The sequence below is a fragment of the Natator depressus genome, chromosome 8 (genome assembly GCF_965152275.1).
Source record: "Natator depressus isolate rNatDep1 chromosome 8, rNatDep2.hap1, whole genome shotgun sequence".
Lineage (NCBI taxonomy): Eukaryota > Metazoa > Chordata > Testudines > Cheloniidae > Natator > Natator depressus.
Window position 1 is genome coordinate 92,925,832 of NC_134241.1, and position 27,009 is coordinate 92,952,840.

At 41.9% G+C, this 27,009-nt stretch overlaps 1 protein-coding gene across 2 annotated transcripts in view; it reads left to right on the forward strand.

Annotated features, from left to right (window-relative positions):
• The window catches only part of PLPP3 (phospholipid phosphatase 3), a 64,649-nt gene that overhangs the window by 17,832 nt on the left and 19,808 nt on the right, over positions 1-27,009 (forward strand). For both annotated transcript variants that reach the window (XM_074961673.1, XM_074961672.1), the window contains exons 2-4: positions 15,688-15,845; positions 25,200-25,480; positions 26,400-26,457. In XM_074961673.1, coding sequence (XP_074817774.1) covers positions 15,688-15,845; positions 25,200-25,480; positions 26,400-26,457 — 497 coding nt within the window. The remainder of the gene's footprint in view (positions 1-15,687; positions 15,846-25,199; positions 25,481-26,399; positions 26,458-27,009) is intronic.

Here is a 27,009-nt window from a genome sequence, read left to right on the forward strand (position 1 = left end):
AATGTGATTGTAAACCCACAAAAATTAGCAGGGGGTCTCAGTGGGAAACCTGAAATTACTTTTAAATCATTTCCCTGTATTGTTTTTGAAGTGAACTAGATTAAAGCTTCCCCTATCCCTTCAAAATCAAATGAATTGGAGCAGTGCAGCATGCCATTGTATTACCTTCCTGCCGTAGTGCATTATTATGGAATGTTTGACAGACTATTTAACATGTATGTTTAATATTAGGCTTAATAGAATAACAAATGTACCTCTGCAGAGCTCTGATTGATCTGCTGAATGGCATCTGAAACATTAAGCTCACTGGGTGTCCGAAGGAATATCCATAGCAACACTAATCAGTTGTTAGATATGTGTTATCATTTTCCCATTCTTTTGTTTCCTATCTTCCAATGGATTCCCACTATAGGCTTCCAGTACAGGCTGCCTCTTAGCTATGAGATTGGAACCAAATGCAAGATAGGCGTGAAAGTCCTTATGCTTTTTCATGGCTTATGGTTCTCGGAACAGCCTGGAAGGATAATAATGGCACAATCTATCAGCACATTGTTCTCAGGACTAAGAGCTTGCAAACAAGATGAGTCATTAGTTTTATGGTGCCTCTGCAAGTTGTTGGCTAATGTAGGATGCAGATGAAGACTGGCTATCAAAAGAATGCATTCAATCAAGGGACTGTAGAAGCGCTATACAAATCGTTAGAGAGTGTCAAGTAGAATAATTTTTACCTGGCAAACCAATCATTGTGATAAATTGGGGTATTTGAAAATCACTGTTATTATTTTTAGCCCATTCCGATGACTGTGGGTCAAGAGAGTGAACAATCCTTAAATATAGCTTTTTTGCACAGAATTGCAGTTCTAAGTTTCCTAAAAAATGTATAATGTAGAGGAATTTTTATATTTATGCACGTCACTTTTTTTTCCCCCCCAAAAAATTGCCACCTAGCCTATGAGTGAAGAATACCCTTTTAATAAGATCTCTTGAATCGCTGCACTTTTGCTTATTAATTTTTTCCAGGCTATGATTGGAAGGGTCAAATTCTGCATATATTCATATCATATACAATCACATGAAGGTCAAAGATGTCAGTGCAGCCCACTGTTGTATACACAGTCCTTTAGGCTTGATCCACAAATAATATGAATCTGTTATAGCTGCCAGCTGGAAGAATTAGTCTTTTATCTCTGGCTACAGAAGCTCATGCTTTAGTTGTGGAGGTCCTGGGTTCAATTGCCAGTGACATTCAAGATGATAGCCTTTACAAAAGCGAAAATGACGACCCATGGAGTATTGGTAACATGGGTTGTTAGGTTACTAGTATCTTCTACTTGACTTCAGCCATCCATCCCTGTCTTGCAATGATGTTTCCTTTTGTGGATCGAACAAAGCTGAGAACCAAATGAGGGAGAATTGAAAATTAGTTTAGAATTCGATTAGATCTGAGTTTCAAAACTTGGAGTTTGGGGGGCTCAGAGCTCACCACAAAGGGAACAGCAGTGACACTAACCAACCAGCTTTGAAGGCTGTTAATGGTCAGGAAGAAGGAGGATCCTTTGGTGAAAGATTGTAGTGTTTATAAAATAGATTCACTCCCTGAACACTCTCAGTCATGACTCAGTTTGTACGCGCCTGTCCGGTGGTGTGGGGAAGCAAAGAGACATAGCCTAGTGGGTGGGTAATGAGCAGTTTAATTCCAACCATCAAGATTGAAGATTAATATTAATTTTGCTCAGTTAAATTGGATTGTAGCATGATGCCTTCCAGTGATGGAAACTCATAATTATTTCATAATCATTAATTAATTCCTACACAGTTGCGAAACAACTGCCTCCATGCATCATGATTCACTGAATGTTAGGTGGAGAATGCTTCTTTGTTAGTAATAGGAGTAACGTGCATTCTTGGTAGGGGAGGTGGCACTTCAACATTGGAAAGTGCAGGAAGAAAGCAATTTGGTGCATATGATTGCGGGGGCCGGGGGGAGGGGGAGATTTTTCCAAACTAGTGTGATAGTGAGTGAAAAATGACACCATTTCCCATAGTGTTGAGGGCAACTGGTTGATCCTGTGCTAGGATTTTAGGTTGCTTTTAGGAAGGTGTTGACAGGGGAAATAATAGTGGGTTTGATATATACAGTAGCCTATTTGCCTCTGAAGATCTACACTGAAATTCTAATCAAGTCATAAAGGAAATGAGTTGCATTGTCACAACCTAGTTCCCAAGGGAGTGTTTGCCTACAGAAATAAAAACCTCTTCAAAGTATGGCACAACTGTGCTCATGAAAGAGAGCAATGAAAGCAATGAGAGTGAAATGACCTGGCTTGTATCAGATTTAGGGCCCTATCCTTCAGTTCTCATTCAGGCAAAACACCCAGCGACTGGGAAAAACATGAATTCCATGGGAGGCTTAGCCTGGGAAAAAACTGCGAGATCAGGCTTATTGGTTTGTGTCCTATTAGCAGAAAGCATGAGGAAGCTTGTTCAGTACTCTCCTACCATCTGTCATGGTAATAATATCTCCTTTCCCGAGCACCACGAAAGTTCACTGCTTTAGAAAAAGTCAGCTAAAATCAGCATATGAAGTTTGGTGTGTGGGGTGCATAAGTCTTGACACTAACTACCTGTGAATCATCCAGCAGCATGTTAATTGGTACCCCTTAATAGATTAAGATCTGGCATCAAGTCTGCATGTAATTACAAGCCACACACAGAAAAGACATAGGCAGCTAATGAACTCTTGCCAAACCCGAGCTCAGTTTGTGAAGCTTTTGAAGTTTGCTGGTCTTTCAGCAGTTTATATAGTAAGCATATTGAAAAGCGTCAAATCTTTCCTTTTGACAGGATTTAATAAAGGTTAGTTTGTTGAATAACTAAGACCCTCCAAGTCCCAGTCTGAGGACTAAAGCATCTATTTGCTTATTTTTAAATGCGGCAGTGATTGGAAATAGAAGGCATTCCTAAGAATTCTCAGAGATCCTGTCTCTTAACAGGAGCCAGAAATATTCCTTTTTAAGAAAATAAACTATTTTTATTAGAAATCATTAAATAGTTTTAATGGTGTGGAAAAAAATGCTTTCATGTAATTAGAATGCTTAAAATACTTGGCTGTGAAAAGATATTTAAAATGCATTCTCTGTATCTATACTAGGCTCAATGTTATAAGGTAGGTGGTAAAGGAGTTTGAGAATGTTACCGTCTGGGAAGGGAGTATACATTTTAATGAACTCCGGGAGCCGTATTGTGCAGTGCTGAATTCAGATGTTATTTGTGCTTTTCTCGTAGTTGCTGTGGCATTTGCTCAGTGCTTTGTTCCTGTGATTAGATTTCAGCATGAGCGCTTCTCCTCCTCTTTTCATGTCTAATTTTACAAAGGGAGTTGTTGTGGAGGAAAAACAATTTCCATGAAAACCTACGATTTTCAGGCAAACATACCAGGCTGATTTCATGGCAGTACCATGGTGAAGAGGAATAATGTTACTTGGCACTAAGCCCTTCAGAAAAAATGGAGAGAACAGTGAAGGCTTTGTCGAAATTTACCGCAATAAAGAAAAAGGGACTGCCATTCCCTTGGGCTTCTTTAACCTTTTTTCCCCAATTTATTCACACATTGCTTGACAGCAGGGCACTGCATTGTTACAAGAGATCTGAAAAGGGAAGCTGGGAATTATCCATTTTTGTGTTTAAAAGAACACTACACACATTGTGTCCCTGGAGTACCAGTGAATAGCAGGCTAGCTGCTGCCTGCACCATTAGAATTAGGAACAAACTTGGGCCTGATTTAAACTGTAATCGACGAAAACGTGTGCATAAACCAGCACATTACCTGCCTGCTTGCAAAAAGCAACTGGGCAAAGTATCAGCCCTTCAAATGCATTGCTATTGCCATTACAGTGTTGACTTCAGCTGCATTATGGTAGGAGCTAATTTGATAATGGTGGGAAATTGTGCCAAAGTGTAAGCTAAGATGACATAGTAACGGCCTAATGCTGCTCCTTGCTTACATGGAAGCCAGGGCCTGCATTTTTGAAATCGGCTAGGATATTTTTAAGTGCCCAACTTGATACGCCTACTAGGGGCCTGATTTTCAGAATGTAGGTGCTCAGCAATTTCTAAAAAACCAAACCCATCTAAGGTCCCTGCAGTTTGGGCACCCAAAAATGGAAGCACTCAAAATCCCTGGTCGCTTTTGAAAATCTCAACCCAAAGAATGTTGGGAATATAAATAATGTGCCAGGCAAATTTAGTTGCCTCAGAACCTTTCCACAGAGGGGGAGGAACGTCAGGGTGGCGATTCATCCTCCTCTGGTAATGGCTTTTGAGGGATTTTTCAGCCCTGTAGACAGTGGCTTTCCCTTTCACTGTAGGTTTTCCAGCTACTTCACACCAGTGTAATTGAAACCATGAAAGGTCTATCAGTTCACTGTGCTGTGGTTGTGTATGAACCTGTGTGCCACATAACAAATCCAGGAGACTTAGCACTTCTGTATTCCCAGTGAAACCAGGAGATTGAGGAGACCGAAACAGGATTTTCAAAGGTTTAAATTTCATTCCTAGTTAAAATGGCTCTAAGGGGACGTCTGATTTAGTTCTACTCTCCCTGTTATCCATTTCACAGTAGTCCATATCCTCAAGGCACTATGGTTGCTATGGGGATCTGGTTTACAGCATCCAGGCAAGATCCTCGCCTGAAGGAGAACATGGGTTGGTATGAGAAGAGAATGGGCAAAGATTGGGGGTGGGGTATTCAGAACAGGGCCCATAATCTCTGTGGGCAACTTGGTTCATCAGTCCTTACTCAGGAAAGCTCCCATGGACCTCAAAAAGGACTGAGTGAGGACCTCACTGCTGGCCTTTGGATAAGAAAGTGTTTATTTAGGCCTGGTCTACACACACAATAGCTATTTCAGTTACAGGTGTGATTTTTTTTTTAACTGATCAATGCGACCTCTAGTGTAGATACTGTTATTGTGGTATAAAGTTGTCTTATGACAATGTAGCTTATTCCCTTTCCTGAATGGTAATAAGCTGTACTGATATAATCACCTTCATGCAAGTGTAACTGCATCCACACTGTGTGTGTTTGTGTGTACTGCTATAACAGCAATGTTAAACTGGTACATCTTCATTGCGTAGACAAAGCTTGTTAGGGTCTGATCAAAAGTTCATTAAGGTCAAACTCCTGTTGATGTCAATGGGCTTTTGACTGGTCCCTTAAACACCTGCCCTTTTCTCTTTGTTGTGTGCTGCATATTGCTTCTTGGACAGGTCTGTGGAAAATGTACCAATCCTTGATTATCTAGGGGGGGAAAAGCTTCACTTCCACTTAATCCTGGGAGTTGCATAATACTGTACCATTTATTCCTGGGGAACTTCCAAAAAAAAGTGTATTATCTATGCCAAATATAGCAAGAGGAAATAAATTATAAATAAAAAGTGATTAGCGAACTTTTAAATAGAAGGTCAAAAGGATTTTTTTGGACTACAGACTTTTTAAGCTTTCAGTACTTGTATTCAGTTACAGAGTTATATCCCTCCGTTATTTATGCAGGTGGTCACTGCTTCAAATCTGAAGAAGGTTTCTGCCTTTACAATAGGGTACATTGACAGAGCTGCATCAGAAAGCTCCTCGTTGCAGTCTTCAGTGCTACAAGCATGGGGCTTGTCTTATCCTGAGCAGGCTGGAAAGGCAAAGTTGCTCCAAAAACATGCTTAATTACAGCTGAAATGGTTGGACAGGAATCTCAGGGGGAGAGCAAACAAAGCTTGGGAGTAAAACAGATGAAACTGAAAATTTAATTTTAAAAAAGGCCACATATGGACAAGGTGAACTGGCTTCACTTTCATTTCAAAAAGCTTCTGCATTCACCATTTCATTTTTCCCCCCCAATGTATATGAAGTTTTGTGAACGTCAAAATGTGGACCTATGAAATTGCAGGGATGTTATAATGAATGTTGTATGAAAAGTAGCCAGGGGTTATAGCTTATGCTGTTTGAGGACAGTGTGCTGAGAAATTGAGGCCACTGTGTGTTGTTTGCATATATATTAAGGGCAAGCTCCATCAGTCCCTATTCACAGGAATAATCCCATTAAATTTCAGCATATGTCACAACTGATGGAATAGAGCTAATCCTGCCCCCTCTCCTTGCACCCAACTCACATTGACCTCAATAGCAGGATCTGGTCCATAGTTACAATAAAAAGTCTCTGAATACTTGGGTTTGTTCATGATTCCTATTTGTGTCAATGGGAGTAGTGTGTCTCAAGGAGAGAACGGATCCATTTACTCTTAAACCAGTTTAAAGAAGAGCTCCCAGGTTTCCTTGAAAGAATATAATTTGGGCTTTGTGGAATTCCTTCTTTCCCACCCTTACCGCCTTTGCCCCCCCCAGTTATGAACTTAATCATGGGATTCAAATCCAGAGGTCTTATGTGGTCTCAGACCCTTCCATTGGCATGACAAGTCATAGTAGAGCAATTTATACACAAACATGAAGTCATGATGAAGCAAAACTCATTCCAAAATTCCATTGACCAATATAGTAAGCTACATTCACTGCATTTATAACTGAATACATAATAATCTCCTCAGTATATTTTTCACATGGTGTATTTGCCATGAGTATTGGAGACGTTGCAAACCCATTTTAAAACCATTTCCCATTCTAGCTGGAACATCCAAGGTCAGCTGTGTCATATCTGCCTATTTCTTCCAAATGTTCAGATTTATAGAGGCATCTTGTAAGATCTTGACACTTTGGATTTTTACTGCATATCACATTTTATTTCTTGCTTTAGACCATCTAAAATGATGTCTTTGTTCCCGTTCATGTTGGGCTGCAGCTGGCTCTGGTTTAGCATTTATAATAGCATTTGTATTCACCCTGTCTGAGACTGGCTGTCCTGCCAGTCTGGCCTTTGTTTTACCACATGAACACAGAATTTTATATACACCTGGGAAGTGTGTCTTGGACAAGGACTTTTAATTCTTATTAGTGCATTTTTTAGCCATTAAAAAAAAAGTGCACTTTAATATAAGCCTTTTTAAATACAGAACTGCATAGAACTCCCAAGAGGAACACCTGAGTTTACTGCTTGATATTTTCTTCTTGTGTCATTTTCTTTCTTTCTTTGTATGTGTTGTTTACCTCAGTAAATAGGTAACAGACACTTTTAGAAGCCTAGTCTTGCTCCCACCAAAATCAAAGGAAAACTCCCATTCATGTAATTTGGAACCGGACCTGGCACCTTAAGATCCCAATAGTAGACTGCTTAGACTTTGAATCAGAAAGAGTTTGATGGTGATCTATCAAACCCTTCCGTGTGTGAGGATGATTTGCCATTTGTTTTAAATGTGTTTGCTGCCAAGATCTTTTCTATATAACCAGCCCGGAAAGCCCACACAGATAATCACTGTCAGGATCTGACCTTTTAGCAGTGTTATGCTTACAGATGTACCTCAAAATCCTGAAATTGTTCATTGCTGCTTTCCTGATAAATGCATTTGACCAGTAGGTGGAGACATAGTTTACCTTGGGCCAGCAGTTCCCAAATTATTGGTTCATGTGTTACCTTCTTAAAAAAAATTGTTGTGAAGTGAATGGATGGAACATCAAGCTCAAGCACCACTAGTAAATTCCTGCCTTAGGCCTCGGCATTCCAGTGGGATTCTCTACACCCATGGTTTTCAAGCTTTATTCATGTGCAGGCCCCTAAAATATTTCGAATGGAGGTGCAGATCCCTTTGGAAATCTTAGACCCCCAGGGGTCTGCGGTTCATAGGCTGAAAATCACTGCTCTACTCCAAATCACAGTCTCATTCACTTCAGAAGGAATACACATGTGCGGAAGGGTCATTAGTAGCACATCTCATTGGGGCCATAAACATTACAGGAAGGTACATGCAGGAATTAAATATTCTTTCCTTCCAGGTTATTTGAAGCACACTGCAAGTATCAAGTGGGGAAACAGAGAGATTAACGTTGCTCAGAAACTATGAATAACGAGCTCGTCGCAAATCATTAGACAGCAAGATTCACATCTTGATCACAGTGTGCTCTGCTTTCTCATTGCCACACCTCCAGGCTCTGTAGCAGACGATGGACTTGGCAGTCTGTCCATGCTTAAGTTAAGTTATGTCTCTGCCTATTGGCTTAAATGCAATTAATTATCGTAGAAAAAAAAGGTGAAATGAAATGCCACCCCTTTTGTAAGCAGGTGGGGCCCCAGACCAGACTAACACAGACAGAAACAAAGGTTAGTGAGTTGTGTAGCAAAACCTGTTGTGAGTAGAAAATAAACTAAAGCCTGTATATTTTGGTTAAAATCAACATATGGTATCATATGACTTTTTCCATAGAGTTAAACAATCAAATTGAATAGCGAGTGATGACTTTCTATAGGATTTGTAGGATTCTCAAGCAGGTTTATGACCCACATTAAATTGAGTGGGGTTTTAGAGTCATTTTTATCCCTATTCATTTCTGTAGGACTTTTCCGTAAGGGAAGTGGAACTGCTAATTGATTTGAATGGGGAGTTCTATTTAAAATGTGGATGGTAAAATTTGGCCACTTGTTAAAGAAATCAGATCAATTTTCATGTAGACAAGGACAGAGAGAGAGGTGTACGGGACTGCTGAAACCAAAGGAATAACAATTAAAAGAAGCAGCCCATTACAATAGGGAGCTAAAGTGATTTCATTTACTTTCAATAAGACACAAATATTAGTAATTTAGGCTGAGATTTCCATAGGAGTCTAAAGGAGGTAGGCACCCAAATTCATTGGGCGTTGGGCCTCTAACTGCCTCAGACTGCTTCCGAAATCCCAGCCTTAGGACCCAATCCAACACCCACTGAAGTCAACAGGATCCTTTCCATTGACTTCAGTAGGCATTGGCTCAGGCTCCCTCTGTTTTTTTTTTTTTTTTTTTTTACTGTTGATAAAAATCCCACTGGTTTCATTGCTATTGAAGCCCCTTGGGAAGGCTGGCATGGTAGGGTTCCCTGTGCTTGACATGGGGGAGGCACCTCAAGTCTTCTTATAAATATTTGTTTTCTAAATGAGCCATACTCAGAATATTTCACATTAGCAGCAGCAGCCAGGGCTAGTGCTTTCCTTGTCTGAAATGGCAATTCTTCTTTAAGAGCTGGGGAAAGTCTCAATAGGGGCCCATCTTAGTCTAATCTGGATTTTATCCAGCCTTCAAAATCTGAAGAAAAATTGTAAACCAAATAAGTTTTATACATTCCCAAGCCCAGCCATTAATTACTCTAAAAGGAACCCCTGTCACTTACATGTAACCCAAATATTTATACTCTATGTCCTGAGTGAGGAATCAGATACACCACACAGCCCCACCGTATTATTCAAAGATCTTTTTCAACTATTAGGCTAGAACCCTAATGCAGTGAAACTTTAAAAACCTCCATGGGGTCTGAGCATCATAGACTCTAAAGCAAATACAGTGCAGAATACTTGTAGCAAAGGCTTAAGTAGCGATTCCTGACTTTTAGCTGAGATGCCTATGATGGGAAATATAATTCTTGATGACCTGTGATGTCTAGGGAGAGCAAAGAGTAAAGATTCTTCCAAGGATTTAAAAAAAAAAAACCTTCAAAAAAGAGACTGTGTTTCATTTAGTGCAAAGGTGAAGCTTTGGCTGGGAAGATCAGAGCTTCATGGCTGGGTCACCCCAGTAACACCTCCCACATGACTTTATCAATGGGTGGCCAATGAAAGCTTATCCTGTTTTTTTTTAAAAAAAAATCTGCACAAGTGCTAGCTTTTCAAAGACTCCACGTTTCAAAGCATCTCAACACAGAATCCTTTCTTCAGCCTTTGATTTTATGCATGTTGGAAGTTGGTCAGTGAGTGCATGGTTTTTGTTTTTTTTTTTTTTTTTCTGTACGTTGTTAGCATTCCCAGGAGGTATTGAAAATGAATTGAGTGTTGGGGAAAGGCATTAATAAACAGGGGAAGAGATATCTCTCCTCGATACTAGATTTCAAAACCTGAGTGGCCTCCAGGATAATTTATTAAATATAAAGGCAAATACATTTAAATCCTTTACTGAAATATCTCAGTGTAGGACACTAGCCACGAGGGGTTAGAAAGTCGCTTTGACTTCCTCCCAACAAAAGCAACATAATTTTTCACTGCACAGCACCACGGAGTCCTGCAGTGCCTAACTGAATTCATTAATATCCACACCTGCTTCACGCTGCATTTAGCAGAGGCTCGATCCAGCTTCAAATGAAGTCAACGGCTAAACTCCCATTGGTTTTAATGGTCCGGGATCAGGCCTCAAGAGATTTGTATTATGTTCTTGGTTTGGAGCAGAGCCCTGTTGGGGAGCAGAGCATATCTAGTTCAGGGTGTGCGGTTGGAATTTCATTGTTATGTTATTACACCAGAAACTCTTTATATGACCACAGGGTAGAAAGATTGTCCTCCAGTTAAGAGACTGGACTAGGAATCCAAAAAAAAAAAATAAAAAAGCATTTATTTCCCAGCTCTGCCAAAACTCCCTGTGTAACCTTGGGCAAATTCCTTAATTGCTCTATGCCTCTGTTTCCCTATAGGTAAAATGGGGATAATAGCACTTCCCTACCTCACAGGGGTCTGGTGAGGGTAAATCTGTATGTGAATGCCTCAGGGACGGTCTACTCTATAGTGCTACGTCTGCACAGCGTCGCTGTAGCGCGTCTAGTGAAGATGCTCTATGCCGAGGGGAGGCTGCTCTCCCGTCGGTATAATTACTCCATCTCGGCGAGAAGCATAAGCTGTGTCAGTGGGAGAGACTCTCCTGCCGACATAGTGCCAGTGTGGACATTGCGAAACTTGCATCGCTGGGGGAGTGGTGGGAGGCTTTTTCATACCCTTGAGCGACATAAGTCAGATCGACTTAACCAGTAGTGTAGAACTGCCCTCAAGCAGTAGGGAAATGGTACGTTCTTGAAGCATTACAGTAAAGTCTGCCTGCCATTATCTAGGTGTCCAGAAGGGAACTGTCAGTACTAAAGAGGATGTGATCCCTTTGCGCTGTAGGGGTACTAGAGGACAGGTCTATTCATGTCAACCTTTCCCATAGAATTGAAAGCACAGGTCTCACCCCCTCCTTATTCCTGTCTGCCCCCCACCCCCATGGCCAGGGGTAAGGGGGCCGAGGCTGGGGCCGCAGCTCGGGGTGGGTCTGGGGCCAGGAGCAGTGCCACAGCCAGGGGCCGAGGCTGGAGGTGGGGACAGGAGCTGGGCTGTGGTTGGGGCTGGCAGCCGGGCCGGTGGCCAGGTGCAGCTCCGCTCCCAGCTTTGCCCCCAGCCTTGGCCCTGGCTCGGGAACATACCGCGGCCAGCGTGAGAGGCTGGGGGCTGGTGTGGTGCCAGGAGCTGAGCTGAGCCATGCCAAAGCTGGGGCCAGGGCCAGGCGCAGGGCCAGGAGACAGTTACTTGTCTGGGAGTGGGACTGGAGTGGAGAGGGGCTGGATGGCGTTCCCTCCCTGCCACTTTGGGGGCTGGCCTGGCCCTGCCATGCCCTGGCCATGCCATGCCCCCTCCCCCCCATCTGTTCCTCCACACACCCCTGGGGTGAGGGGACGCCCCTCACTTTGGGGATCTCTGGCATAGATGAACATGAGCCATGGACAGAAGCACCAGGATAAATTGCTACCAGAGATCATTTTAGGATGGAGTGACCATACCATTGGTACAATCTATTGCCTACTACATGGATCAACCGATCACCTTGGTATGGACTTACCACCTGTCCCTGCTTTCTAGGGGCTGCCTCTTTGACTGCCATTACTTTTTAAACATTCTGAGGGCTCCTGCCATTGTCTTCTAGTGATGTTAAGGAATCATGGGGGATGGTAGCTTTTAAAAGTTGGGTGCCTTAAAATGTTGTCCAAATCTTGAATTTGGACACACAAATCAGTTCGTAAGGGCACAGTATGTACATTTATGGGAAAGTGTCAATATGAGCATCCAAAATGCAAAATGTCTTATTAAGATGCCACAGATGAAAATTGGACTTGCCTTTTTATTCTTCTTATGGCACTAGTACAGGAAAAGTGATGGGGCCAAACTTTTCTCTCCTGCTATAACTTCATTGATTTAACTCCATTGTTTGTCACCGTCCATGACTCTTACCTTGTCTTTCTGATAGACAGTTGCAGCCTCTCTAATCTGGAAGTCTTTAACTCTCTGGTGAATATTCCAGTGTAAATGAAAGCGGAATCAGAAACATCTCTATAAGGAACCCTGAAGGGACCTTTCCTTTTGTTCCTTTACTGAGTTCTTTTTCATTCATAGCATCTTCTGCAAAATCCTTTCCCCAAATAGCTTCTGGAACTAGTACAGGCTTCCCCATGTTGCAGTCTCAGTGCTAATCATTGCCAGAAAGCGTGAGAGTGCCTGAAAGTGTGAGTGGTGACAGTCACTTAGACAATCTGTGCTCAGAGAGATAATCTTTTCAAAGAAGGGCCATCTTTAGCAAGGTATCTGGCAGCACATTCTTTATTACAAGAGTGGTGCCTTCTGTCACTTGGATAATAACCTTTGAAAGAACAGCCTCTAGCCCACAGTCTAGGGTATATTATGTCTTCTAAGCAATATCCGTTCAGCTATTGAGGGTATGTTTATGCTTCTCTTGTAAAAAAAGAGAAAAAAAAGAAAAAAGAAAAGAAGGGAAGGGAATCTGAGGTTACTGTTTGCTGGAAAAATGTCAAGACTCTATTGGCAATATCCCACTAAACCACAAGTTTGTAGGAGAGAAAACAAAACCATTGGATTTTTCTAAACTATGTCTATGCACATTTTAAGAAAATATACACAATGTATGCCACTTATGCTCTTTTTATAGCTGTGGCAATCAAACATATGATTGAACACACAGAAATACTACAACCTCATGCTGTTCAATGAATGAAGGGAAATCAAATCTTTATTATTCCTGGGTTCATATAGTACACAGAAACACTATTGTTCTTTCTTTCTTTCTTTCTTTCTTTCTTTCTTTCTTAGCTTTCAGATGTGTTTCATTGTCTGTGGGAACATGTGTTTTACAGACCTGTCATGTGAAAGCTATTAAAAAGAAAAACTGGAGAAATAACAATAAGCCATGTAACTGTGGTATGTCTACTCCCCAAGTTCAACTGTTATGCTGCTGTTTCAAGTGGTGGTGAAACTGGATCACACCAAACAGCGTTAGCTTTTTGGGTGCAGTTTTTCATCAGGATACTCTGGATCTTTAAAGAAGGTTATTAATATCATATTGCCGGCTTAAGAGATACCTTTCAGAGCCAAACTGGCTAGGTTTCAAAACTCTTGGAGAGTGGAATGAAGATGAGCTGGATCCACATGAGATGTCCAATTTTATTTGCAAAGCCTGAGATGAGTTGACAAGAGGAATAGTTCTGAGACATTTATTCACTATTTCATTAGTGTCTTGGAAAACAGACAGCCCATTGCAGGCAGTCTGTGTGTTTAATATTACCAGCTCCTTATATTCTTATAGAAAATCACACACACAATAACCCAGAACATTGTGCCAAATTGTGGTCTCGGCTATATTTGAGAAACTGAGATCAGAATTCAGCTCTCTCTGTGTGTGTGTGTGTGTGTGTGTGAGATCTTTTTCAGAGTACAGTTATACATTTCACATTGTGAATCATTTATTTAAGGCAATCAGCAAAAAGTAATAACTTGTGGATTAGAAAAATCTGTTAAAACAGAATGAAGGAACTCCAAAACGGATTACAAAAATGTAAGCAGCTTAACTTGTTTACACACAAATTGATAACATTTTTAAAATGAGCCTTTGATTTTACCTTTCTGGACAAAATCCTTCACTAATTACAGGATAGCTGTTTATGACAGCAGTAAAACTGCTCTAGGCAAATCATGTGAAAACCAAGAAGCAACATTTCTTAATTTAAGAGAAAAAATCTGATAATTTTAAAGTTGTAGGAGTGTAAATAAGAACTCAGACATTTAACCCAGTTAGTGGTCAATAAATATTCCATCACACTTTTTGCAACAGTAGGGCGAGCAGTCTTCGTGTTTTAGCCAAATGCCAACTTGGATAACTACATTACCTAAATGCTATCCTCCGTAGTTTCAGTCAAATATTGTTTTTTGTTGCTCTTTGCGTCATGTCCCAAACTGTTGAGTAGTGTTGCTGCATTCTTAAATTGTTTTTTGCTTCACCTCAGTGGGGTATCATTTCAGAGATGGAAGAAGATTTTCCTATATGTGTAGTTGTAAATCACTTTGAAAGGGTTACAAAGAGCTTTTGGATCAAATGTACTGATCCTCCTCTTATTGAAGTCAACAGCAAAACACTTGATGAAACCAAGGCACATAGACGACTTAAGTGGCCTGCCCATACTCATCCAGGATCAGCAACAGAACTGGGAAAGATTCCCAATCCTCTACTCTAACTTCTAGACAATGCTACATTCCTCTGAAATAGCATTATTATTGCTTATTATTGAATTATACTAGTGCAACAAATCTAAGTTTTATTATCTTGTACCATAACCAGTTTATATTGGTCTGTGACCATATATTGTACATCTGGTTTCAAGTTCCAGCTACAGTGTGGAAATTAAGGTCTTTAAAACTGTTTTTAAAACATATTTCTCATGGTCACACCCAGTAGGATCTGATGTGGTTTCACCAGCTATTGTGGATGGTTGGATAGATGCTGTGTTTGACCAGCATTCAAAAAGTGTTCAAAGAAAGGTTGCTCTTATGATGTTTATATCCTTTGTCCACATTGGTGAGGCAAACTGTGGTGGAACCCCTTTAAGACACAGAGGTATATTAACCATGGAAGTGCAGTTTTGTTTTGTTTTTAAACACTGTATTGAAGCCTGCGTAGATGGGGCTTGGCCTGGTTCAATATGGCAGGAAAAGCATGATCTGATATTTGATAGTTTGCTGTTTGTTTATTCAGTAACTCCTCCTACAGTCCTGCTGAACTCAGCTTCCATCACGTCATGTCAGAGAGACATTTTGGTGCTCTGGTCACAGTACATGATAACATAAGAACGGCCATACTGGGTCAGACCAAAGGTCCCTCAAGCCCGGTATCCTGTCCTCTGACAGTGGCCAATGGCAGGTGCCCCAAGGGGAACGAACAGACAGGTTATCATCAAATGATCCATGCCCTGTCACCCAGTCCCAGCTTCTGGCAAACAGAGGCTAGGGACACCATTCCTGCCCATCCTGCCTAATAGCCATTGATGGACCTATCTTCCATGAATCTATCTAGCTCCCTTTTGAACTCCGTTATAGTATTGGCCTTTACAACACCCTCTGCCAAGGAGTTCCAGGCGCTCTGTGGGGAATACTGTCATATTTTTTTCCATGATTTCTTGCAGCGGCGATGCTGTTGGCATTCATTCCTGTAAGTTAATATTTGCAGTGTGCAAGGCTTCACTAGGAGCGTGCAGCATTTACATCTGATAACCACAGCAGAATAGGTACTTTCCCCCAGGAGAAACCTAATAAAACAGTTCCCAACACCGTGCACTTTGGAAACTTATTAGGAAAAAAAGAAAAGCATCATCAAAGGGGTGGTGAATTGGGGAGGGCTCTTTGTTGCTTTTTGTTCGTATTTGTCCAAGTTACTGATGGTTTTCTTTTGTGTTGTTCTCTCTTGTTTGTCTTTTCTCTCCTCCAGCCGGTCTGCCCTTTCTGATCATTGAAACCAGCACAATCCAGCCGTACCAAAGGGGGTTTTACTGCAACGACGAGAGTATCAAGTACCCTTTGAAAACGGGCGAGACGATTAACGACGCTGTGCTGTGTGCTGCAGGGATTCTCATTGCCATCCTTGCTGTAAGTAAAATCGGTCACGCTCTTCTGCCCCTCTCTGACAGGACTGTATGTTTGTGTCGTCCCCTAAGCAGGTAATGCTGACAGGGCCCTATTGACACTCCCAGACAGCGTGTCAATCAACGCAAAAAGACTATTAGAAAATCTCTGCTCAGCAATTCATTTATAAGGATTGGGAGTTAGGACTGTGCCTGGAACAAGTTAAAAAATCTACTGCAACAGCAACAAAGACAAGATGGTGTTGGTAATAGGATATGAAGCCTTTCACCTCTGGGGCAGTTGTTTAAAATCAGTCCAGGTTAGTGACTGAAACTCATTGCCATCCAAAGACAGTCTGGTGTCCGTGGTGAAATTAACCAGTTAATAATTTGGTGGGTAGCTGGGGGTTGATTTGCTTAGTTTGTGGCAGAAGAGCTCCCCATTTCAAATACAGCTATAGTAATGAGCACAGACCTGTATGCAGACAGTTGAAGTAAATAAACGAAAAGGCCTATGGTCTGCTCCAGCACCTATTGAAACCAGGGAGCTTTTCTGTTGACTTTTAAACGGAAATGGATGGGGACTGATGAGACTGGCCTACTGTCCCAATGGAAGAAGCCCTTTCCATATCAGATTATCAGCATAGGGAAGCATCATCCTACTGATGTGCCTTTACTGTGTATATGAGACATAAATTTCAATCATCTTCCACAACACGCACAACAATCTGCAGCGATGTGCAAATGAAAATTTATAGCAGGAAGAGTAAGATTATTTCTGAATCAAGTAAACAAGTCAAACTATTTGGGCACGTCCTGCAAACTTTGCAATATAAGATAGAGTTCATGTTTCAGGGAGTATGTTCCTTACAAGCTAAAGGATTTGGTGCCAATAAGGATTTGGCATGTTGTGTCCACATTTGAGTGATTGCTTTGGTATTTACATATTCCGCATTTCATGCAGTTTTTAAAAAGAGGTGGTGCCTTTGCAGCCAACTGCTGCATGGAAAAGTTTTGGAGGCAGTATTAGGCTTTAATAAATAATAAACTAGACATATATTAAAGGACAGTTATGATCTTACTTGTGTCGCCTTTCTAATTACTTTTGATATTTTTTTTTCCTATCAAATTTCCCACTACTGTGTGGAGGGATTATGTTGTGTGTGAACATATTTGCTTTAAGTTTCAGCAAATCCAGCCCTGGAACAGTCGGCTGAGTTGAGGTGCCTTACACCAGTACATTTGTCAGCTATTTACTAAAAACACTTTGGGCTAACCATGTAACAGGAGGCCTCATTACACTCAAGTCACAATGCTCTACTAAAATTTGACAGGTGTCTGTAGTGCCATCATGAAAAGCCGAAATGAAGTGCAGTTTGTTATTTGAAAACAAAATAACACCTTTGGAGGTGGCAGATCCTTGCCCCTGTTCCAGTCCCTTGGCTCCACTCCTGCAGTGCAAAAGAATATCTGGGGATTCCTTTGATGCGGGGGCACCCATTGGTGACACACCCCTGGCTCTGCACCACCTGCTCCACCTCATTCCAGCCTGATGGAGAGGGGTGTGGACAGAATTTGCACTCTGACATTCCCCAGCTGCATAATGGCCCCAGGCAGGTGTTAGTGGCCACGATAAGTGAAAGCAGCCTGCAGTCTGCTCTAACGTATGATGGGTGCCAGACCCAAGCTCCCACGACTGGGAGAGTGCAAAGGTGATTTTAAACCACCTTCCTCCCCCTCCCCACAGGTCTAGCACCGTGCGTCGCTCGTTCACATGCAAGGTTCTGGCCCCTTCATTTTTGTTTAAGCATTTATATCAAGATACCATTGCCAGGCCCTCCCGCCCCCAGCATTTCTGTATGAGAAGTACCTAAGTTTCTAGCATAATTTAGTTTTTTTCCTTAAGGATCACTTTCATAACAGTCCTTTGCTTAGTTCTGTCAGCTAAAGCAACTGTATTGGGGTAGGCAGGTTAAGGCAGGGATTCTCAACCTTTTCCTTTCTGAGCCGCCCCCCGCCCCCCCCCCCCCCCCCCCCCCGCATGCTGTAAAAGCTTCACAGCCCACCTGTGCCACAACAACTGGTTTTCTGCCTATAAAAGCCAGGGCTGGCGTTGTAGCAAGCCGGGCAATGGCCTGGGGCCCCCCTGAAACCTGCTTGCGGCCCCCCAGGAGGCCTCGGACCCCTGGTTGAGAACCACTGGGTTAAGGGACAGAAAGAAATGACTTTAAGCTCCTATTTCCCCCAGCTTTCATTCTTTGTCCTACAAGCACTGTAATGCCCAATATCTTTAGCACATCTAAGCTTTATACTGTTCGTTCATACTTACACTGGTGGTTCAAATAGTAAATTGTGCACATGAGTTTTCCTTTCCTTTTACTCCATCAGAAGCTATAGCGGTAAATTAATCAGAATTGTGATATTGTCTGTTTAATTAGAAGGTTCATGCACTCTGGGTAGCATTCACTTCACATGAATAAAGCCAGAGGTGTTTGTTATTGCATGGATGAAGTGCACATGGTGTGTGTAGGGGGCGTTGTTGGGGGCTGTGGGGAAGAATTGGCAGGGAGAGAGTTGTTTATGTGAAATCCACTTCCCAATGGGAGCAGCATGAGGAACTGATGTGCAGGCTCTCTCAAGCAGGCTTATGCTCAAATAAATTGGTTAGTCTCTAAGGTGCCACTAGTACTCCTTTTCTTTTTGCGAATACAGACTAACACGGCTGCTACTCTGAAAGGCTCTCTGTAGCTGCTGTGCAAGCCTGTGGGATACAATAGCAGTCACAGCCTCTTTATGCCACTTTCAGATGAATGTGGATCCCTCCCTCTGATTTGGCCCAGTCACTGCCTTACCCCCACTAGCCTTTGCAGGGCCATAGGGAGAGAGCTTAGCTTGCACAGAGTACCAACTCAAGGCTTAAGCTGTACAGAGGGGTCCTGTGCAGAATCTGTGCACTGGGGTGAATTTCATCCTATAAATTTTTCCCTCGGGGAAATATTTCAAACATATTTCAGTATTACTGTCTGATTCTTTCAGCAGTGATTAAAGCTACATTATAGTCAGTGCAAAGATAGGAAGCGATCCCCAGTGGAACTCTCTCTCCTGTCAATGGGAGTCATGTATGTATAGGGTTGAGGATAGCATATGACTCATTGTGTTGTGTCTACCAAACAGATGGCTGATTTCTTTTCAAAGTCATCCTTTGGCTTGGGTTATTCCATTTCCAAGATAATTATCTGTTATATCCCCCCCTCCCCCAAGCAGAATTGAAATGAAGCCAGGTTTCAGGTTTCATTGATCGCAGCATCGTTTGCCAGTCAGTTTATTCATAGAGCCATGGGCAAACAGTCCCAATAATTCTCTGTCTCTCATTCCAAAAGTGAAAGTGAAAAAAAAAATCTATAAACAAGAAGAAATTTTTACCCTGCAGGTAAAATTCCATACCCCCAAGTATGGAAAAGCCATAAAATAAAATGAAAAAAACCTCATTTTCACATTACTGCCTGACATACCGTCATGTCGGCTCCATGCAGAATCTGCTTCTGATCAGTAGTGAGCCAGTGGCAAATGCAAGAGTTGGAACTGAAATTGGAAACATAATCAACTGGCTATTTAATCCATCAAGTTCCTAACATGAAATGGCAGGTCAATTAAAAAGAAAAAAAGTTTCCCTGAAAGAAATGGATGTTTTCTACATAGGTTTCACTTCACTCATAACAAAAGTAAATTGGTAAGGAAAATACAAAAGCTCAGTTATTTGTTGCTGAGTGATACAAATGGCTAACAAGTGATTTAAGAAACAGATTTCTTGCTATGGCAGAATATATGGAAAATTCAAGTCATGCTGACCTCTTTTTCAGATGTAACCCAGATACCAGAATTTTTGTAGTATAATATGAATTCCTTGCAAATCCACAAAGCACCAATATCTCTTCTTTCATTTGAAATGTTTGCTTTTCAAAGACATGACTGTAGATAGGAGCAATTTAGGACAATAAATAAAACAAAAAAAATTTCATGTTCCCAACTCCCAGCTTTAAATACTGGTACCGGCAGAATCTTTAGGCCAGAGCAAAAGGTCCAGGTTGTGTTTTATGTGTCTTGAAGACTGCCAGAGTTCTTGCTAAGTAAACTTTAGAAGTGAAGACTTATGCTTCTGTCAGGACATAGGAGGATATGCATTTGTGTTCAGTGCCTACATATTTACTGATTTGGAGGCAAAGACTGCCTTTGGCGTTACACATGCATAAGACCCTTGAGATACTAATTGCCCCTAAGATTTTTGCTCTCAGACCTCTACTAAATGCTCATAGACTCACAGACTTTAAGGTCAGAAGGGACCCTCATGATCATGTAGTCCAGGGATTCTCAAACTGTGGGTCGCAACCCCATTTTAATGGGGTTGCCAAGGCTGGTGTTGGCCCTGGGCCCCCACAAGTCTGAAGCCCAACCCCCACCACCCAGGGCTCAAGCCCAAGCCCCACCAACCAGGGGCTTACATGCCCCCACCCAGGGCAGAATCCCTTGGGCGTCAGCTTTGGCCCTCCCCTCCCCTGCCTGGGGCGATGGGGCTCGGGTGGGCTGGGTCTTCGGTTCCCCCCTCCTGGGGTCGTGTAGTAATTTTTTGTTGTCAGAAGGGGGTCACTATGCAATGAAGTTTGAGAACTGCTGATCTAGTCTGACCTCCTGCACATTGCAGACCACTGAACCTCATCCACCCACTCCTGTAATAGATCCCTAACCTCTGTGCTTTTCCTTGTGGAAAATATTTGACCCTCATGGAGACTAAAGGCCTCTTTTTAGCCATAGACGAGGCTTTGCATAAGCTGTGATAATACAAGATTCTACACACTGACCAGCCAGTAACCATTAAAAGCCAGTTGTGGAGGGACTCCCTGTATAAGGGAGAGAATGATGATGTCCATTCAGTTCTTGGTCTCTCTGTTCTGAATGCTAACAAGGGAGGGGCAATTGCTCACTAGGACTGAAATTCAACCTGTGCGGAGGACAGCACAAGGCTTATGCATCACTGATGTCCTCAAAGAGGGCTGTCTGTGGTGCACAAGCTTTGTGGTGGTTTTCTGCACAGGGATGAATTGCACCTGCTGATCTTGAGTGAGGCCACAAACCCATTTCACATAGGCCACTGAACAGGCGGTAACAACTGGCAATCACTTCCAGCTACGCTTGGATTTGAAGCCATGCCCTGGAGGTAAAAGGTTCTTTACTCCATTTCCTGAGCCCTCTTATGGATAATACTGTTGTTCGTATCCAACTCCATGTACTGTCAGATCTTGAGAGCTTTCGAAAAAAACCAACAAGTTTTCTAGATCAGCTAATTTATAAGAATACAAATTGGATAGTCAGATACTTTATATTTCAATGTTAAGTGCTCCCATTTGGCAAGACACAGAAAAACAATACCTTGGAGACAAAACTGATTAGAAAGACCCTGAAAGTGTAATTACTGGGGCAACTGATAATTGATGATAATTGCATATAAAACTTACACTTGATCAGAAAGATTGTAGAAGGGACTAGAGAGAAAAGTTTGATATTTGTTTCTTTCTAGTGACTATGTTAAATGTTTCCAGCATTTCACACTGGGAAATTCTCTATATACCACATGCAAATTATTTGCTGGAGATACAAGTCAGAAAAGGAGATTAGTACCTTTAAGAGTTGTTTGTTCAGGATGAAGTTTCAGTTTGTGCACATCTGTGCTGAATTAGTTTTCTAAGTCCCTCTTTATCAGGGAGAACATTGCCAAAAAACAACTTCGCCCTATTTTAGCTTTTCATTAACGTTCAGCCATGATTTTAACTAAAGTGGGGAGGGGTCATGACTACCCAGCAGTGTGTTAGCGGGAGACTAAAGTCTCCAATTTACAATCTGCTACATCTGTGCAATTACCAAGACCACCAGCAGTGAGAAAAAATATTAATCCCTAGACTTTGTTGGTCCCTGTTTAAAATGGTCACATGTCTAAGCTTTAAGGAGATCCATTTGTGAACTTTGAGAATAATCGTACATCCTGTGGTGTCAAATATCATCCTTAATTCAATTTATTTTCCCTCTGCAGTTCTAAGCCTTATAAGATGCAGGCCCCTCTTCCCTGCATGACTAGATGCACCCAGCCATCAAAGAAAGTTGCAGTAAGCAGTTGGGATGAGGTATCCTTCTGCGGTGCAGTTGCAGACTGGACACCTTCACTTTGAGAGTGGCAAAATCCACAGGCCATTTCTTTGGGTATGTTGGCACTATGAGTGGCACAGCTGCAGCTATGCCACTGTAGTGCCGTAATATCGACACTTCCTAAATTGATGGAAGAGGTTTTTCCGTCAGTGTAGGTAACCCAGCTCCCTAAGCGGCGGTAGCTACCCAGTGGTTAGGTTGGCTTAACTACAGCTAGGTCAATCTAAATTTTACGCGTAGACCAGGGCTTTGTGTGTAGTGGAAATAGATTCCTGGGTGCCCACAAAACCCACAGGGGATTCCTAAACCACCCATTCGCAGATAAATGTGCAAACACTGAGAGAAATTGAAACGACAGTGGCAGGGAGAAGAGCTGCCTCCAAATGACAATTAGAAAGCATGAATGTCCTTTCCATGACACAAATGAACTGTGTTCTGCCACAGCAGAAATGTTCAGACATTCTTTTTTGGTCTTCATGCAAATATACTTCCTGGCTCGCAGCCTGCATTTGAAGATAGTCCAAAATCTAGATACACCATCATCTGCAGAGCGCTTGGATTCTTAAGGGATTACAAATGACTCTGGAACAGGTCAGCTGCAAGACCCTAGGCAACCTCAGTCAAGCCCATAGGGAGCTCGATACTAGTAGTCTTTTGTAAAATGTGACTGTGGTTTGTAAACCCTTCATGGCAGGTCAGTGACCCCGGTGTCTTTCTCCAAGAAGTATGGAAGTATAAGTGCCTGCTTGCAGCATTTGGGGTTTTTTTTTTACTTCCCTTTGATAAAGCCTGCATAGCTATTATTTCAGTTACTTTAGGTCAACCTTTGTTTTTCAAGCCCTGGTACTCAGAGTTCAAACCATGATACAGTTTCATCTCCTCTTAGTCTAATTGCAATACTTTTCCAGTTTATTAGTTTCCAAATGTTGTGCCAAGTTTTTAAAAAGGTAGGTAGGGGAGAATTCTCTTCTGCATGGAGTTGGCAGGCTGCCATGCTGTGAAGAATATTGCTAGCTGTTTCAGAAAGGGATTAGCATGAAGGCATTTTTCCTGACAGCTAAATTTACATATCACAATGCTGCTGACTGGAACAGAAAGGGGAGTGAAGGAGAAAAAAAACCCACCTCATTTTATTACTCAGGTATAAAAACATTGAAAGTAATGAATAAAATCCTAAAGCTATAAATCTGGAGCTCAAAAACTAGGGTGTAACGTGACAGAACAATTTAAGCCTTTGCCTCTTTTGGAGAGGTGAGACATTTGGACTTCATTTCATGGCCTGATTTTCATTAAATTGCCTTTTAAGAGTTAGGATTACAAGAAGCCAGGTACCCAGGTCCTCAGGTTCATAACTATGATTTATGACAACATTGTCAAATCCACAACACTCCCCCCCACGTGGCACAAGAAATACATAATTTGCTGCTTAGTAACTACAAGGACCATTGGAACGCCCAGGAAAGTCCTGTGTTTATGGAAGTTTGTATGATTTAAATTGGGTCTGGCCACTGCAAATTTTGGGCCAGATTCTAAATACTTTGAGGATCTCAGAATCTGATTCTTTGTGTTCATTTGTTTTTAAAGCTATGAAAAATAATTAAAAAAAAACCCCCACCTCTGAAATGTTAAACTTTTTTTTTCTATATGGAATTTAATATAGTAACTTTGCACCTCAAAGAACCTTGATTCTTTTGTCTCTGTTATTAGGTTGTAATTGAATTCTGATCTCAGTTACACTGGTATAAATCTGGGGGAGCTGGAGCATTTGAAGTCAATGCAGTTATTCCGGCTTTACACCAACATACCCGAGAGTAGAATTTGATCCAATAACTTTAGCTTGGCCTTAGAATTTTTCCTTATGTTTTTAAAAAAAAAAGTTGGTCTTGATTTCTGGAAAGTATAAAGAAAAATGGAAAATTTAGGATGTGTTGGAGAAGAGAATTCCAAATGGTGAGCTCCTGCAGGTGGCAGAATGCTCTCCCACTTGACATGGTGGAAGCCCCATTACTTGAGATATTCAGAACAAAGCAAACCATTGTAAATTATACAAAATATAATGAGGAAACAATTTGCACTAGCATGGGGAAGAACAGAACACCCTAGCAGGTGTTTTTTGTCTCTGATATCTATGATTCCGTGAACATCATCCAGTTACAAAGGTTTCTCTGGAACTTAAGGGATCTCTGGTTTGATCAAGTTCAGCTTTATCCATGTGTGAAGAAAACAAAATGGCTGGAGATTTCTGAAACGGAGTGTACTGTACTGACATACTGGTCTGTTATTTACTTTCCTGTTGTGAATGGACTGCTTGTTTTATGCATCAAGAACATAGTGAAAGGAGTGGGGAATGTCTCTCTCACCCCTCCCCTGCCCCCCGGAAAAAAAAAGGTGAAAATGCACTGTGGTTTTGTTATATAGTAAGAACCGAGGCATTCCTAAGGCTCTCTCTCTCTCTTGCTCAGGTGGCTGACTCAGGCCAAGTGAGCACTTCTTAGGAAGTATTCACCTTTTGGAATCATTTGCTGTTGATTTGGGCCACAACTGCACTGTGTATCTTGCTACGTCCATGAAGCAAGTGTGCAATCGCCAATATGACCTTTTTAGGTCTGACTGACGGCTTTTGTTGACACGGTAATATGGGATAGCTAGAATCTACAAACAAAAGAGGTTAAACCGGTTTCTTCATGTCTCTGGGCATGTCACTGTTACCTGCAGGCTAACAGAGGAGGGAAAGAGAGAGACTGGTAAGTGCCATTTTACAATGGTCCCGGCAATAAAGAAAAGCATTTTTTTTAACCCCGTGTTGCATTCTGAGATATAATGGAATCTAATAGGTTTCAGATGGGCAAGTTGTTCTTGGAATTCCATCAATATTTATTTAACTTGAGTCTGCTTCTAAGACAGGATTTGCGGATAAATATGTATCATTCAGAAGCATGCTCGCCTTCTGTCTGAAACAAAAATTCTCTCACTAAGAAGTGTTAATATGCATCTGGCCTTAAGCCTACAGTAATTAATGGGATTCTGAAAGACTTGAATGCAGGACCCTGTAGTTTATTTCCTAACAAATGCTCTTTTATTCTGAGATCTTATTATCCTGTATGGTTGCACATTTGCCTGATGTGACCTCTTAATGCAAAATGTGTTTTTTATTTATATATATTTTTTAAAATTCCTCCCTCAGATCATAACAGGGGAGTTCTACCGGATTCACTACTTAAAGGAGAAGTCTCGGTCCTTCATCCAGAACCCATATGTGGCGGCTCTCTACAAACAAGTGGGCTGTTTCGCCTTTGGCTGTGCCATCAGCCAGTCCTTCACAGACATTGCCAAAGTGTCTGTCGGACGCTTGCGACCTCATTTCCTGGAAGTTTGTAATCCAGACTTTTCAGTAATCGACTGCTCTAAAGGCTACATTCAAAACTACACCTGTAGGGGAAATGACAGCAGAGTCCAGGAAGCCAGGTGAGAGGCATTTCCGTGATAACATAGGGGGGAAAACGGTTGTTTCTGCCAAAATGGTGTCCCACAAAATACAACTCAGGTCCCTTCTGCCAGCAGTGGATCATTTGGAAACTTCCTTCTCTGGGAAGACTGCCACTGAGCTACCACTATTGACTGGCAATTTCCCTAAGGAGTTACTGAACTCTGCTGAATAATACTTCTCCTTCCTTCTATTAACTCCCACACCATTGTTTCATGAATGCTTGCTCAATGTGGGAATTTACCGTAAGAGCTGACATCACAGGTGAGTGGTTTGGATCTACACAGCAAAACAGCCCTTCCTTTATGTAAAGACAGCAAACAGTGTCAGGAAGTCTTTTTCAAAGTCTTTATGTCGTGTTCATTGGATATTTAATTTTGATATTTTTTGGGGTGAACTTTACAAGTTATACTTAATGCACCCTGATTGGTGATTGCCTAAATTCCCAGATATCTTGGGCTGGTTTGTAAGTTACCAGTCTGCTGAGTATATAACAGTTCATAGCTGCCCCAAAAGCAGACCAGGAAGGGAACTGCAATCCCATGATTCTCCACCTCTTGATCCGTAGAGGAAATAATTTGCTACTGGTCTACTTATCATGTTGCCATGCTCAGCTGCATTGGCTGGAGTGTCAGGATGGGGGTGGAGCCAATGCTTGATACATACCTCCTCATCCACTCACTCTCCACCATACTGGGTGTGGGGGGAGCAGCAGCCCCAGATAAGTTGCTTCCCCACCCACAATGCCAGGTAGCCCATACTGAAAAAATAAGGGTGTACCTTACATCTCCTAATTCCCCTGTTGTAAGAGGCAGGTCACAATCTTGCCTCTTGATTATTCATAGGCAGGTTCAAGCTAATATTACAATGGCTGGTTCATACGTGTTCTCTGTCTTACAGGAAATCCTTCTTCTCTGGTCACGCCTCCTTCTCGCTCTATACCATGCTTTATTTGGTGGTGAGTACCCTCCATTTTTTGAGAGTCAAACCTGTTTGCACACCTCAACATCCCCACATGGGACGCTCACCCCCACTTGTAGCAATTTGGCAGCTGATTACATTGCTCTGACTACATCAGAATACTGCAGGGGCTGAATAAAAAACTGCCATTAAAAACTCAAAAATACTGAACTTTTTAGCATTGTTTGGTCTTGTGACTCCTGAAATTTCTGTCCGGTTACACAGACCTTGGCTGCACCAGGACTGTTACCAAGTCTCCAGATCAGTCCTGCATTCCTTGCTCAAATTCCCACTGAAGTCAACAAGAGTTTGGGGTGAGCCAAACAAGGAAGCTGCATCTCCTAAGATCAATGCACAGGGGCTCTATTTACAGTTATATTAGGCAGCTTGCTCTGGTCTCTGCACTTGATGAATATATAAGCCTAACCTGCTGCCCCTATAGGTTAAAGTCTGGCTTCCATGTTACATTTGCGGCCAAATCTGAAAGCAAAGCAGGTGAACTGGCCTCCCCACACAGTCTGATCTAACACTGTGGGCTGGTCTGTTTTTC